The sequence below is a fragment of the Neovison vison genome, chromosome 8 (genome assembly GCF_020171115.1).
Source record: "Neovison vison isolate M4711 chromosome 8, ASM_NN_V1, whole genome shotgun sequence".
In the NCBI taxonomy this organism is placed as follows: domain Eukaryota; kingdom Metazoa; phylum Chordata; class Mammalia; order Carnivora; family Mustelidae; genus Neogale; species Neogale vison.
This window is the reverse complement of record NC_058098.1, coordinates 13,201,941-13,217,234: the sequence shown is the minus strand read 5'-3', so window position 1 is coordinate 13,217,234 and position 15,294 is coordinate 13,201,941. Positions and strand designations below refer to the sequence as shown.

Here is a 15,294-nt window from a genome sequence, read left to right as displayed (position 1 = left end):
TGAGGGCGCCTGGGTGGCTCAGTGGGTTAAAGCCTCTGCCTTCGCCTCACATGATCTCAGGGTCCTGGGATCGAGCCCCACGTCGGGCTCTCTGCTCGACGGGGAGACTGCTTGCCTTCCCCTCTCTCTGCCTGCCTCTCTCCCTACTTGTGTCAATAAATGAATAAATGAATAAAATCTTTAAATAAATGTCTGTCAAATAAATGAATAAAATCTTAAAAAAAAAAGAAAGAAAGAAAGAAAGCAAAAAAACACCAAATGACAGCCAAGTAAGGCATCTGAAAGGGCTACCACTTGTCAGTGGAGCCCTCTTCTACCCAGAAGGACAGTGTGTGGCCACTGCAAGTTACAAAGATGCTTCAATATCATCGGCAACTTTCTGCCCCGATTGATTTTATATCAAACAATTTATGTGAGAAATTAAGGCCTTCTTCGATTTTTCTCTTTGGTTTTTAAGTCTGCAGTGTTGACAACCCTACATGAATCTGTTCTTTTTGTGCAACAGTTTCAGCAGAAATAATTTAGCCTATGGAAAAGCAGGAAGTAACTCCTTGTCACTCAATATGAAAAAGAAAAGACTGCAGTTTAAAAAAAAAAAGTTGTTTTTCTTTCCAAACTGAGGCTATCCATGCTTCTGCTTCCATTGACGGATTTTGTTACATAGACAAATAGATTCCCGATTTAGCAACACCCAATTGGCATGCTCTGAATTTTTTTCATGGTATCAAATTTCAGAATATAATCTCTAAACAAAAGCTTGTGGTTTTTGTTTTTTGGTTTTGTATTTTTTAAGAAATTAAGCCAGTGTCTACTTGATACCCTGGAGGTTCTACAGGGCTGCATATTCCCTTGACATAGAAAGCAGACTCTGGAGAGTTTAACAAAGGGTCACCACTAGCTCATATTCTCCCTCTGTGCAAATGGGAAAGGGAAAACCCTACCCTTAAAGTTTCTCTAGACTGATCTGCACAAAGAATGTCATAACATGTTGATTATATGGCCACACCATATTCTTTTTAAGAATGAGGCATTTTACGGTCATCCTCCTAGAAAAGGTCACCAAAAAAAACTAAAACCACCATGACTGTGATGTGCCCAGGACTCTGGGGCGGGTAACCACTAGGAACCAGGGCGTGCAAGCTAAACATGGCAGCCTTACTTTCTCATCTGGATTTCCTTTAAGAGGCAAAGGCTGTCCATCAAATCCTATTTCAAAATTGGAAGGAATGAACCGAATCTCACCCTTTATGGGAGTTCTCACTGGTTGAACTGCACTTGGAGGTTCCATCACCACACTTTGATTACCAACAAATGGGGCTGTACTCCCCTGTCTCATTGAAATGGAATTTACTACTTCCCAAGGGAAGCAGTACAGGAGCTCCTTACCCAACGGGGTCTGGGTAGGAGGTTTCACTTCACAACCAATCAGAATTTTAAATCCCCACCAACTTTCTACTGCATGTCATTCCCCAGTTAAACTCGTCGGGAACATGCAGTGCTCGCTACAGAGAATTAACTGAATGTCACTGTACTTTATATTTAATTTTTAGGTATTTGAGCCGGGCACATAAAAAGACCCAAAGAGTATGCACAGGTGTCTGGAAAGCAAAGACTACTCAGAACAAGAACGTTAACAGAGAAGAACAAAAGTCACTATTTTCCATTTACACTTATACCAAGAGGAACTTTCTTCTTACCCCTGGCTGTTTCATTTTCTGAATGGCAAACTTGAGCAGGTAGGATAACTGTTCGATGGTGAGCATGGTCATGGCTTTACTCTGAGTCTCGATGCATTCTGCTACTGTAATCTTCTACAAGTCAAAATCACACAAATTTCAGTTAGAAGAAAGTTACTATCCCTGTACAAAGTTCCTTTCCTCCTACTTTTCAAACCAGCTCATAATAAAAAGTCTCTCCCATTCAAACGAGACTAGTTGTTTCACTGGAGAAAGACTCCAATCCAGCTGACCATACATTGGGTCAGTGGATAAAAATGAAGAGACCCAGTAATCCACAGATGATGACCTTATTTGGAAGTGTTTTTCGCTCACAAAGATGACATAACCTGAGAAAGGAGGCGGCGAGCAGGGACCTGAAAAATCGTCAGGATTACAGCTGTGGGTTCCAAGAATGGGATGTGAAAGGAAAGACCACTAATGGTTTTAGGGTGATCTCTGCACACAATGAATCAGTCGCTTAACTTGATCCGCTCAGCATTCTGGGCTACCTTTCAGGAAACTGACAGGGCATTAACTCAGTGACATCACTGATGGAAAAGGACAGTCTTCCCCACAGAAAGAATCCAAGGGATGGTAGAGAACTAAATATAAATGTGACTTCATTCTGTCACCACGGATGTGAACCCACTCAGGACATTCTGGCAAATGACACAAGATGCATAGTCTCGCTGTCTGTCTCCATGGGAAATGTCATTCTGAAAGGGAAATTCCCATCAAAGAGGAGGCCCAGAGAAATGTCTGAAACCAGACTCTGCTATGTCAATCTGCTACCATATCCCAGAACTTCAGACTCCTTATGTAGCAACACCAAAATAGCAAAGCCTGATGATGTCAGGAAACACTCTTTAACCATCTGTGTAGGGAGAGCTGAGAGAAATTTTCTCCAATTAATCTTCATTTACTTTCCATCCTTCATAGCTCTGGATCCTCCAAAAAGAACTTTCAGATGTGTCTGGTTGGTTGTCGAGGAAAAGGGCAACACAGGAGTTGCTCAGAGGCTGCAAACAGTCCGCGACACACGTCCCTAACTGCTTAGCTTCCCGAGCCTGAGACAGTCAGCCAGGTGCCTGCACTGCCAATGCACACTTGGAAGACATTTGAGGCCTTAAACCTTAGACATGGAACACCTGTTTGTCTGAACTGCTGTTCGCTTCTAGGTAGCTATCCATGGCAACCACTTTCACCTCTGCTCCATCCCTGATCCTTTCCCTCCCGGCCAGCAGTGCCCGGTTCCCATGAAATAAACTGAAATTGCCAGAGAGGCATTTTCAAGATTTTTTTGCATGAAGACAGGTCCAGTGCTGAACAATGAGGCCAAGGGCAGAATCAGCAGAAGGTCCTTCTGCTTGATAATAAAGGGTTGTAAAGAGAAACACTCCTCCTCATAGAGGGATTTTTGTCTAGGCACAAGTGATAAAAACCCCAGCAGCCACCTTATGGCCAAGGGATGTGGGAGGGGACACACACTGCCTCCACAATGAAACAGAAAGGGTCGGGCTGTGCACACTCTGGCCTGGCCCTGCCTCTGGGTTCTTTCTACACAGGAGAATAAATCCCTACTGTTCCCACCACAACCCTCAAGAGCTGTACTTGCAGCAGCAAAAGCCACTGTCGTTTCTGCAAAATTACTCAACAAGGGGGAAAGGTGCGTCAAGACAAAAGGAAACTGAGGAAGGTTCCATGGACCACACCAACAGTAGCGGAATCAGGTGAAACTCTGCAACCAGAGGGCATCGCTGAGCAAAGGGGCGCCTGTGCATCTCTCCATCGAGTATCCCAGAGCACTGGCAGCCATCTTCCTCAATTTTAGGGACAGAACACCATTAAAATGTCATCCTATCGATGTGATGTCTCATCTCTTTTCACAAAGTTCTTATTTTTCTCCTTTCCCAACACAAAAGAGGCACCAAAGACACCATCCTATAGCCTGCTTCCTTTCCTCACGAAAGACATCGGGGAGAACGTTCCATCTCGCACACAAAAAGCTTCCTTGTGTGAGATCCAGTTCTAATAGAACTTCGAATCCAAGTGACATTCCCCATTAAATGACTGCGCAGATGACATCATTTGCAGCATCGTGCAAAAGCGTCGTAACTAGAAGTCACCAAGAATGGAAGATGCCTCAGAATTGTGGAAACGGGAATGATTGTTTTAATAAAGGAAAATGGTTAGGCTTTCCTACAAAAGACACACGTTCTTCACCAAGCCAGCGTGGTTCTACTCGGGCTGTGCCTGCTGCCTCCTGGCTGGAAGGAGGCAGAGCGTGCTTCTCAAGTCTTCCTGAGGCGATCCTGGTCCTCTTCACCTGACACTGAAACACCATCCCCCCACCTTACTCCCAATTCCTCCTCTCCAATTCATTTTATTTGGTTTTGGTCCTCTTCTCCTGAATAGCAGGTCACGCGTATCCCTTTCTGTTCAAGGCCTGGTCCCTAGTGTCTCCGGGGCACTCGAAAAACAGTTGTAGCATAAATTGAAGCATCAGATGATGAAAACACGGAGCAACCAACCCAAGCTGGTCTTCTCAGCCCAGCTCCCGCCGATGATTCAACGATGCAAGCAGGAGACAGCATCCAAGAAGAGGAAACCCAGCATGCGATCGTCTCAGAATACGTGAGCGGTTAACAGCTCTTAAGCAGACTTCTGAAATGTTCGTTACAGCAGAATCAGAGAAGGCTGCAGATCCCAGAGTGATCCAAAGACCCAGAAGAAAGAAAACCAACACTCAGTCCAATGGCCTTTGCGAGAGCAGCGACGCTCAGGCCCCCGCCAAAGCTGGTCCCAAAAGGGGGTGACCAGATAGAGCAAGTGGAGGGCAAGAAATGCCTTCTTTTTCCCCTGAATCTGGATTATTCGAAAAATTTAAAATGCAAGGAAGAAAGAGAAAGGGAAAGGAAACGAAGCAGATAATGCATTCATTCGTCAGGAACTAACCTCACATTCAGGACAAAACCAGTCCCCCTCTGGTTCCGATGTCAGTCTCAGACACTTAGCGTGATAAACCCGGGGACAGAGCTCACAGCAAAGGACTTGGCCTTCCCGGTGACAAACCCAGCAGTAGAAATCATTCCGTCCATCCTGCGGTACAACATCAACAGGGTCTGTGGTGAGTGGCTGCTTCATATAGTAAAACGGACCATGTCTTAGTTCTGACTGAAATGTAGGCAAGAAAGACAGGTTTGGTTTCAAAACAAATGTGCATTCTCAAAAGGAATTTGAACAAATACATCAAACATCAATAACAACAAAAGAACATCATAGCATTCCACACATCCCTTAACAAGCTAGCTTGGGTTACTCTACTAAATACACAGTCTAGAGGTCATTACATACTACACATTTTTATTTCCTCTCCCTCTATTTCAGAAGCCATGGATTGAAAAGCTGGTGTCTAAGATTTCAGAGGCTGCACCAGCAGAATAATACAATGGCTATAACCCAGGCATACCCAGGCTCAAATTTTAGCTCTACCAGCTGCATGACCCTGGGCAAATCTCCACCTCTCAGCTTCAACTTTCTCATCTGTAAAATGGGGATGATAATACCTAACACCGTGGTATTTGGGTTGGGAGTCAATGGGATGATTGAACACAGTGCTGCCATTACTGATAGACCAACAAATGAAGCCAAAACAAAGCCAACAAAACCATGGGAATTCACCCCAGGATTATTTCAACAGGCTCTGGGAGAATAGGTCAATTGGATTTGAGTCACACCCCTCCCCCCGCAAAAAAAGGCATTTTTTTTTTTTAACTCTACGCCCAACGCATGAAGTATCTGAGCCAACCAGAGGCTTCCTGAAGCCATAATCTTCAACAAGATAGGTCCTCATATTTGCAGAGGTGCTAGATCTCCTATTCAGAATCACCAATAGCAGAAAAATGACAGAAGTGGCCAATTCATGGGAAGCAAAACCCCTTCCTGCTCCAGAATATCAAGAAAAATGTTTCCCTAACAATACATTATAGAATCCAGCAAACTCACATTCCGAACGCCTAAGATCACTCAAAAGAAAATCATCAGGGGGTGCCTGGGTGGCTCAGTGGGTTGAGCCGCTGCCTTCGGCTCAGGTCATGATCTCAGAGTCCTGGGATCGAGTCTCGCATCGGGCTCTCTGCTCAGCAGGGAGCCTGCTTCCTCCTCTCTCTGCCTGCCTCTCTGCCTACTTGGGATCTCTCTCTCTGTCAAATAAATAAATAAAATATTTTAAAAAAAAAAAGATCATCAGGAAAATACCTACTGAAAATCAGTAACAAATAGAAGATTTAAGAAGTACTCTAAAAAAATTCTGGGGCTGCCTGGGTGGCTCAGTTGGTTATGCGTCTGCCTTCGGCTCAGGTCTTAATCCCAGGCTTCTGGTTCTCTGCTCAGCAGGGAGTCTGCTTCTCCCTCTGCCTCTCCCCCTGGCTTGTGCTCTATCTCGCTCACTCTCTCTCTCAAATAAATAAAATCTAAAAAAGGAAAGGAAAGTGGGGAGGAAAAGGAAAGAAAGTATGAATTCTGAGGCTGAGGGCGGGCACCTGGGTAGCTCCGTCGGTTAAGGATCCCACTCTTCATTTCAGCTCAGGCCATGATCCCAGCATCATGGGATCGAGCCTAGCACTGGGCTCCACACTCGGCATGGAGTCTGCTTGAGATTCTCTCTCCTACTCCTTCTGCCCCTCCGTCTCTCTCAAATATATAAAACAAATATATATATATATATATATATATATATATATATATATATATATATATATATTTTTTTTTTTTAAAGAAAAGAGGGATGCCTGGGTGGCTCAGTCAGGTAAGCCACTGCCTTCAACTCAGGTCATGATCCCAGGGTCGTGGGATCGAGTTCCGTATCAGTCTCCTTGTCCAGCAGGGAGCCTGCTTCTCTCTCTGCCTCTGTGTGCCACTCTGCCTGCTTGTGCTCTCTGACAAGAGAGCAACACCATTACAATTTTCTCCCCAAGTGTTCAACATAGTCTCATACATCCTCTTCATTTTATCCTGACAACTCCCCAGAGAGGTACTCAGGATAGACACTACTGGTCTCGCTTGACAGATGACAACACTAGGTTATAACAACCCAACTTTTCCTCGCCCTGATGCCCTATGTAAGACAATGTGAGGTAAGGAGAGACCCTAATGATGAAGTGATCCTCTCAGAGAACATTCTCTGTAGGTCAAAATAACTTCTTTCACACAAAGAGCTGTGAAGGGGGGGTGGAGGAATCTGAAAATTAGGAAAACAACTAGAAATACCACAGAAGGGGACATGAAAGGAGAACATGGCAGGGGGCAGAGAGGGGGCTCTGACCCTCACACTACTGTTGTTCAGGGCAGAAAATTCTTTGAGGGACGGGGCCATCTTGCGCACTACAGGAATGTGTGGCAGCATCTGTGGCTAGATGCCCGGAGCGTCCCTCCATCCACAAAAGTATGATGATCAAAAATGTCTCCAGGGGCGCCTGGGTGGCTCAGTGGGTTAAGTCGCCGCCTTCGGTTCAGGTCGTGATCTCAGGGTCCTGGCATTGAGCCCCGCGTCAGGATCTCTGCTTGGGAGGGAGTCTGCTTCCCCTTCTCTCTCTGCCTGCCTCTCTGCCTACTTGCGATCTCTCTCTGTATCAAAGAAATAAATAAGATCTTTAAAACAAAACAAAAAACCAAAAGGAAAAAAAAAAAAAAGTCTTCAGATATTGCCAAATATCCCTGGGGAACAAAACTGCCCTTGGTTGAGAACCACCGATATTCAGGGTCCCCTCTCTGCCTAGGAAATTCTTGGTGCATTTGGGGCAGAAGAAAAGGGTGAAGGGGGGGTTTTAAGGAGGGGAGCAGGAAGACGACAAAGAGGAGATCAAGAAAGAAGAGGGAGGCGAGGTGTGGAAGGAAGAGGAGGAGATCCTCAAATGGAAAGATAAGCCTCACATGTCAAGCAAGCAGGATCTATTTCTAACCTGAGTGAGGTCTTCCAGAATACTTTTGTGGCTTTTGCAACAATGCAGTAAGCCATAGTTCAGTGCCTGACTTCCTTTCAGCAAGTTAATAATAGGACAGGAAGAGCCTATCTAAACGAAACTAGAAGAATCGAACAGGCCAGCTAATCTCCCTAACTGGCAACCCAGGTCCCTCCTGCCACTTCTGCAGTTAAGCCCCGCCCCCCATGTCCTTGCCCTCACCCCACACCTAGTGGGAGTAGGAGCCCCTGGTGGGGAGTCCTGAGGGGTGCGTGCCAGGCTGCCCCAAACCTTCTTCAGAATGTTCCCTCTTTCTTTCTTTCTTTCTTTTTTTTAAGATTTTATTTATTTATTTGACAGAGAGAGATCACAAGTAGGCAGAGAGGCAGGCAGAGAGAGAGGAAGGGAAGCAGGCTCCCCGCTGAGCAGAGAGCCCGATGTGGGACTCAATCCCAGGACCCTGAGATCATGACCTGAGCCGAAGGCAGTGGCTTAACCCACTGAGCCACCCAGGCGCCCCTGTTCCCTCTTTCTTGAAGCAACACTGCTGTGGCTCAGAACCAGCTAGCTGCCTGGTAACCTCCGCATCCATCAGAGATCTGCCTCATTGGCCGCTTGCGTTCCCTGCTCCATAAAAATAGTCCGATAACAAATATGGGACATTTAAAAAAGGAAAAACCTGGGGTGCCTGGGTGGCTCAGTGGGTTAAAGCCTCTGCCTTTGGCTCAGGTCATGATCTCAGGATCCTGGGATGGAGGCCTGTGTGGAGCTCCCTGCCCAGAAGGAAGTCTGCTTCTCCCTCTCTCCGCCTAGGTCTCTCTTCGTGTGACTCTTAACTAAGTAAAGAAAATCTTTATAAACAACAACAAAAAAAAAAGTCGGCAAACAGCTGAAGGCTTTGGAGGTCATGTGGTCTCTATTACAAGGACTCAAGTCGGCCACAGTAGCAAAAGAGCAACCACAGACAATATGTAAATGAAAGAATGTGGCTGTGTGCCAATAAAACTTTATTTTCAAAACCAGGATCTGTCGGCATCTGGCTCACAGGCTGTAGTCAGCTGACACCTGGTCTGCGTAAAGCAGAGACCGGGTCATCTGGTGGGGGTCAGCACGGGGTACATGTGGGAGACACAGGGGGACCACAAGCTCAAATTCTTGTATGGGCCACAGAGGTAACACACATGAAATGAAAACGGACCTGGTTCCAGCGTTTGTTCTTTTCCACTTAAAGCACCAACGCTGCAAAATATGTCTCTGCTCAGCCCTGCAGTGTGAGCAATGTCGCTGGCATTTAGCCGGGACGTTGGCGAGACAACAGGGAGCAGCAGAATTCGGGCCCATCTTAAGGGGCAGCCCCTGCTCAGCTCCAGTGATGGAGACAGCGAGGCGAACACACACCCCCAGTGCTGCCGGAGCTCAGGAAGAAGCCAGCAAGCCTAGACCCCCCTCAGCTGTCCTCACTGTTAATACACTACCCCAGCCCAACAAGGAACTTCTGTGAGTATTTTTTAGTTTTTAAGACAATGCACGGGCCTGACAACTAAGACCTAGCTCACCCACTTATCTAGCTCATCCTATACTCAAAGGCAGTGAGGGGAAGCCCCATCATTCCCTTTCCCTCTTTGACCGAAAGTATACCAATGGCCACCCAATATGTTAACAGATTCTCAAGCCGTTAATGATGGGAAGGAGGGGTAAAACCTTTCAGAAGGGAATCTTCCTAGTCAAATGTCCCAAGAACCAAAAATGAGAGTGGCTATTTTTCAGTAAAGGTCCTAATGTCATTCGCAGAAAGATACTTCTTCAGACATCTACCGCAGGGTATTTGGCAACCTGATCTTCCACAAAACTCCAGGAGTGTCCTTCCAGGCTTTAGGCTGTCTCTCCCCACCCCAATCCCATGAAAAAGTACCTCCAAGTTTTCAAACCTTTCCTACAGAGTGAAACCACTAGACCAAAAGGCTATTTAAAAAGTAACTGTAGGGAAAAAAAAAAAAAAAGTAACTGTAGAGGCGCCTGGGTGGCTCAGTGGGTTAAAGCCTCTGCTTTCAGCTCAGGTTATGATCCCAGGGTCCTGGGATCAAGCCCCACATTGGGCTCTCTGCTCAGCGGGGTGCCTGCTTCCTTTCCTCCTCTCTCTCTCTGCCTACTTGTGATCTCTGTCAAAAAAATAAATAAAATTTTTTTTTAAAAAAAGGTAATTGTAGGGGCGCCTGGTGGCTCAGTCGGTTAAGCATCTGCCTTCGGCTCAGGTCATGATATCGGGGGTCCCGGGAGGGAGTCCCGCGTCAAGGGAGTCTGCTTTTCCCTCTCCTGCTGCCCCTCCCCACCCCCCACTTGCACATACATGCTCTTTCTCTCAAATATATAAATAAAATCTATTTCAAAAAAATTATAGGGCGGGCGTCTGGTTTGGGCCTCTGTCTTTGGCTCAGGTCATGATCTCAGGGTCCTGGAATGGGGCCCCGCATCGGGCTCTCCTCTCAGCAGGGAGCCTGCTTCCACCTCTCTCTCTGCCTGCCTCTCTGCCTACCTGTGATCTCTGTCTGTCAAAAAAATTAATAAAATTTTTTTAAAAAATTAATTACAGGGGCATGTGGGTGGCTCCATCAGTTGGGTATTAGCCTTTGTCTTGGGTCATCATCCCAGGGTCCTGGGACTGAGCCCTGCATCGGGCTCCCTGCTTGGCGAGAAGCCTGTTCTCCTTCTCCCTGTCTGCTACTCCCCCTGCTTGCTGCCGCTCTCTCTGTCCAATAAATAAATGAAATCTTTAAAATAATAATAGTACTTATAAGCCTTAAATACTTTTTCTTCCAAAAAACAAAGTGTGTTTTAAGGTTCCTCTTACAACTCCCCTAAAAATTACTGAATTCCTAATATATGAAAAATGGATGAAATAAGGTCCAACCTTAAAAATTCAACCCCTGGAGGCACCTGGGTGGCTCAATGGGTTGAAGCCTCTCCCTTCAGTTCAGGTCATGATCCCAGAGTCCTGGGATCGAGCCCCCGCATCGGGTTCTCTGCTCAGCTGGGAGCCTGCTTCCCGTCTCTCTCTCTGCCTACTTCTGATCTGTCAAATAAATAAATAAAATCTTAAAAAAAAAAAAAATTCAACCCCTATCTCCATTTGGTAATAAAAAGTCTACCAAAAAAGGAAAAATATGGGGGGGGGTGCTTGTTTTTATAAGCCAAGAAAAGCTTTATCTCTTTTTTGAACACAAAAAATAAATTAAAGAAAATGAGAAGAGGAGGGGAAGAATACTGATATATGCCGAAATTCAAAGGCACCTGAATGCCTGAAAGAGCCAGAATCAGTAGGAATAAGCAAAGCAAACAGAGTTTGACAATGGGGAGGGTTGGAGAATGTGGAAAACTATTACACCCTGTGTCTAATGGGGCAGGCTCAGCAAAAGAAATGAAATCTTGCCATTTGCAAAAACATGGATGGAACTAGAGGGTATTATGCTGAGCGAAATTAAGTCAATCAGTTAAAGACAATTATCATATGATCTCCCTGATATGAGGAATTTGAGGGGGGCGGTGTTAGGGAAGGAAATATTGAAACAAGATGGGACTGGGAGGGAGACAAACCAGAAGAAACTCTTAATCTCGAGAAACAAACAGAGGGTTGCTGGGGGTTGCGGGCTAGGGAGAGGGTGACTGGGTTATGGACACTGGGGAGGTTATGTGCTACAGTGCTATGAAATGTGTAAGCCTGATGATTCACAGACCTGTACCCCTGGGGCAAATAATACATTATATGTTAGTAAAAATAATTTTTAAAAATTTAAAAAAATAGGGTGCCTGGGTGGCTCAGTGGGTTGAGCTGCTGCCTTCTCAGGTCATGATCTCAGGGTCCCGGGATCGAGTACCCCATCAGGCTCTCTGCTCAGCAGGGAGCCTGCTTCCTCCTCTCTCTCTCTCTGCCTGCCTCTCTGCCTACTTGTGATCTCTCTCTGTCAAATAAATAAATAAAATCTTTAAAAAAAAAAAAAATTAAAAAAATAAAGGGGCAGGCTCTACTCCACTCCAGCTATTGCTGGATTTTTCTGAGTTTCGCTAAGAACCCAAAAATACAAGTTGTTACTTGAAATCTCATGATCTTCAAATGGTGGTGAATAAGAAATTATACTGGTAAAACCCAGCACTTACAGACGTACAATTTGCTTTTAATTCCATAATTTTGTAATGCTATAAAATTCTAAAAGAAAGAAAGAGGAAAAGCAAAGTGTCCAGAAGAAAAATTTTTTAAGGGATTTAAGTTCCCCTTAAGGAAAAACAGACTGTTACAGGAGAGAGGCTGCTGCTACAATGCAAATATTATGTAGTAGAATGAATTACAGGGTCAAGGGTCAGGAACGTCACTTCTCTGCAGTTAAGCCCGTTTATCCTCTGCCAACTCCTGACTGTTTGGCCCCAGGGAGTTTTAAGGCTGAAAAACAAACCTACAATCAGCCTTTCAATGTTTCCAGCCCAAACCCCTATTTTACAAGATAACTAAATCTCAAAGATGGGCAAGCAACTGACAGAGTCCCACAATGAGTCTCCCAGACACAGTGGGGCTAGAAAGAGCCAGAACTCTAGGACCAGACAGCATTTCCCTGTGCAACAGTCCCATAAACTCTTCTATCAATACTGAGGATGACAGATTATTGAGGAGCGTAATCATGCCCCATGTCCAGCCCCTCCCAGTCCCCTCTTTTCCAAACCCAGAGTGTGCTATGTATTCACGAGGAGCAACCCCAACCCCCCACCGTTGTGACTGCACCCACCAAACACTGGCCACTTTCTGGAGGCTGCCAGTCTGGAAGGGGACACGGACTGAAAAATGTGTCCCTGAGGTCATGGGCCTTCAGTGTTACAGAAATGGTCCTAACACATGGATGGGGACGGGAGAGATGAAAATGCATGGACTCCCCAAGGAGATCAGCTTCCAGAGAGAAAGGTATAAGCCACACTCCAAAAAGTGTGATTCACGTGAGCACACACAGGGAGAGGCCAAAGGAGAAGGCTTTCTGCAAAAAGGGGACACTCCGCCTCATGCCTTCCTGGTACCTGGTAAGGGAGAGTTTGCCCAGGAAGTCAAATTATTAGCTAAGTTAAGGTTTGGGGATTATCTGTGGCCTTCCTGTTTCTTTCTCTTTTTATTTTTGTATTTTCTTTTCTTTTCTTTTCTTTTCTTTTTTGAAGGGAGAAAATCTCTTCTAGGATCCAGCCCAGTGTGGAGACTGAGGCAGGGCTCAACCTCAGGCGCCTTGAGATCATGACCTGAGCCAAAAATCAAGAGTCAGATGCTCAAGCAACTGAGCCCCCAGGCAACCGTCTGTGTTGCTTAGTCTTCACTGCCAGCAGCTATGGGATGGCTTCTGGGTGACAGGGATGCGTCATCAGTGCTTCAAGCCAGACTGAAGCAGCTTCTGAGACCGAGGAGACACCTTAACTTCTCTGAACCTCCGTGTTTTCATCTGTAAAATGGTCACAATGACAGCTTTTCCCACGGGGTTATTACAAACAGGAGCCCAGAAAAATGCCTTACAACAGGAAGTGGCACATGGCCAACCCATGTCTCTTAGTATTATTATCACCAACACATTGTATGTGCTTATCAATCCCCCGAGACATTTATTTAGGACCCATTTCTTCTCTTTTAACGGATTCCCATCTCATTAGACCTTTACTATCCGACACAGTAGCTCTAAGCCACAGGCAGTCAACAAATTAAAATTAAATTAAAAATTCAGTTCCTCCAAGAAACAGACTCTTAACTAGAGAGAACAAACTGCTGGTGACCAGAGGGGAGGTGGGGGGTGGGGATGAAGTCAAGTGCACGTGCTGTGAGGAGTACGGGGCATTGCAGGGAAGTGTTGAAACAGCACACTGTACGCCTGAAACTGACACTGTGCTCGATGTTAACTGGAATTTAAATAAAAACTTAAATAATATTTTTTTGGTTAAAAAAAGAAAAAAGAAAGGAAAAAAATAAAACTAAAAACCCAGTCCCTGGGTCACATTTGCCATCTGCAGGTGTTCAATGGCCACAGGTGGCTTGTGGCGATTACACACAACATCACAGATCTAGAACATCTCTGTGGCTGCCGTTTCATTACTTCACACCTAGCTCGTGTGATTATACCACTTGGTATAAGCCTGGCTTTATTTTTATTATTATAACTGACATCGTGTTGCTCATTTCATCACCACACCCCGTGAAATCCCATTACTCCCGTTCCAGTGGCTAAGCCAACCAAGCACGAAGAGGTTAACTTGCCCACGGCCACACCGCAAAGGCAGCGCTGGCATTTCGCTATATAATTTTGAGCATGGAAATAGATTAGTGTGCAGAAATGCACCCCTCTCCCAGTTCTGGGCATTTAACCATTGCTAGGTTCTTCCCAGGAAAGCGACAACCTTGTTTTATTCAACCTCCGATCCCCAGGGCCCACTCTGGCACACCGTAAGGCACGAGACGGATGAAGGCATCCCGAGGAATCCCTACCGAAATGCTCACCGAACCACCAGGGCATTCTGCTTCCTCCAGGGCTAGGAGATCTGATGTCGTGGACCACTAAAGCATCTACCATTTTTTTTATATCAGAAGAGTATCGAGCCTGCATCAGAGAATTTTAAAGCTAGGTCTCTTAAGATCTAAGACAGCTAATGGATGTTCCTATCTGGCTGAGAGGTGTCGGATGCAGGTGGATGGGTTCCTGATCGCCCCAGGGGTGATGCGCAGTGAGAGGAAATGGTTACCAATTACCAAAGAGGACAGTAGACAATGGGTAGAGCCAGCAGCTGTGTTACCACAGACCTAAACCTGTTATTTTACAGATGAGAAAGCTGAGACCAGGAGGGGAGAGCCCGCCTCAGCCCCATCAACTACCTCCAGGCAGGCCTCAGCCCCATCAACTACATCCAGGCATGCCTCAGCCCCATCAACTACCTCCAGGCAGGCCTCAGCCCCATTCTACCGACATGGCCTAGCAGGAAAAACTTTTCAGGCCACCTGGGGAAAACAGCCCTAGAGTGTAAGTTAAATCCAAGGAAAATCCCCAAATCCTATAGCACAGTATCTTCAGCTCATCTGGGTCACCGCCCTGTCCCCAAAACAGATCTAAAAAAGCCACTGGAAATTTCTACACAGACCCATTTGGAACTGCCCTTCTTGTCTTATACAAATGACAGCTGGAGCAAGGCAGCTTGTTAAATGCCAAGAACACAGGCTGTCAGAAACACCCGGAAAGCTACAGCACTGCTCACTACCGCCTTTGTCCTGCTGGTGTGGACGCCATTCCCAGCGGCCCTTTACCTGCTCCTTATTGTTATTGTTCAGTAAGCCGGGTTTCTTTTTCTTTTTAATGGGGCTTGTGGATGTGTCCTGTGGCGAGTGGCCATTGGAAGAATGCGGAGGGCTGGGGAACTTTCTTTTCTGGGCTGCTCTCTCTGTGGAGCCAGGATCTGAAAGAGACACACAGGACCACGTATTTTAAAGCAGTCATCAGGGAGGCCGAGGCCCCCCAGGGAGAGGGTGTGTGGGACACAAGACATTCCGTCCCCAGACCCAATGCCGTTGTAGTGTTCATTCGTCCATCCTCCTAGAAGAATACACTCCCCCCATC

The 15,294-nt window shown here is 46.0% G+C and overlaps 1 protein-coding gene across 13 annotated transcripts in view; it reads right to left on the bottom strand.

Moving 5' to 3' along the window:
- ZMYND8 (zinc finger MYND-type containing 8) overlaps positions 1-15,294 on the bottom strand; it is a 139,054-nt gene that overhangs the window by 69,969 nt on the left and 53,791 nt on the right. For all 13 annotated transcript variants that reach the window (XM_044262901.1, XM_044262895.1, XM_044262892.1 and 10 more), the window contains 3 exons: positions 14,985-15,133; positions 4,674-4,892; positions 1,698-1,811 (listed from right to left, as the gene is read on the bottom strand). In XM_044262901.1, coding sequence (XP_044118836.1) covers positions 1,698-1,811; positions 4,674-4,892; positions 14,985-15,133 — 482 coding nt within the window. The remainder of the gene's footprint in view (positions 1-1,697; positions 1,812-4,673; positions 4,893-14,984; positions 15,134-15,294) is intronic.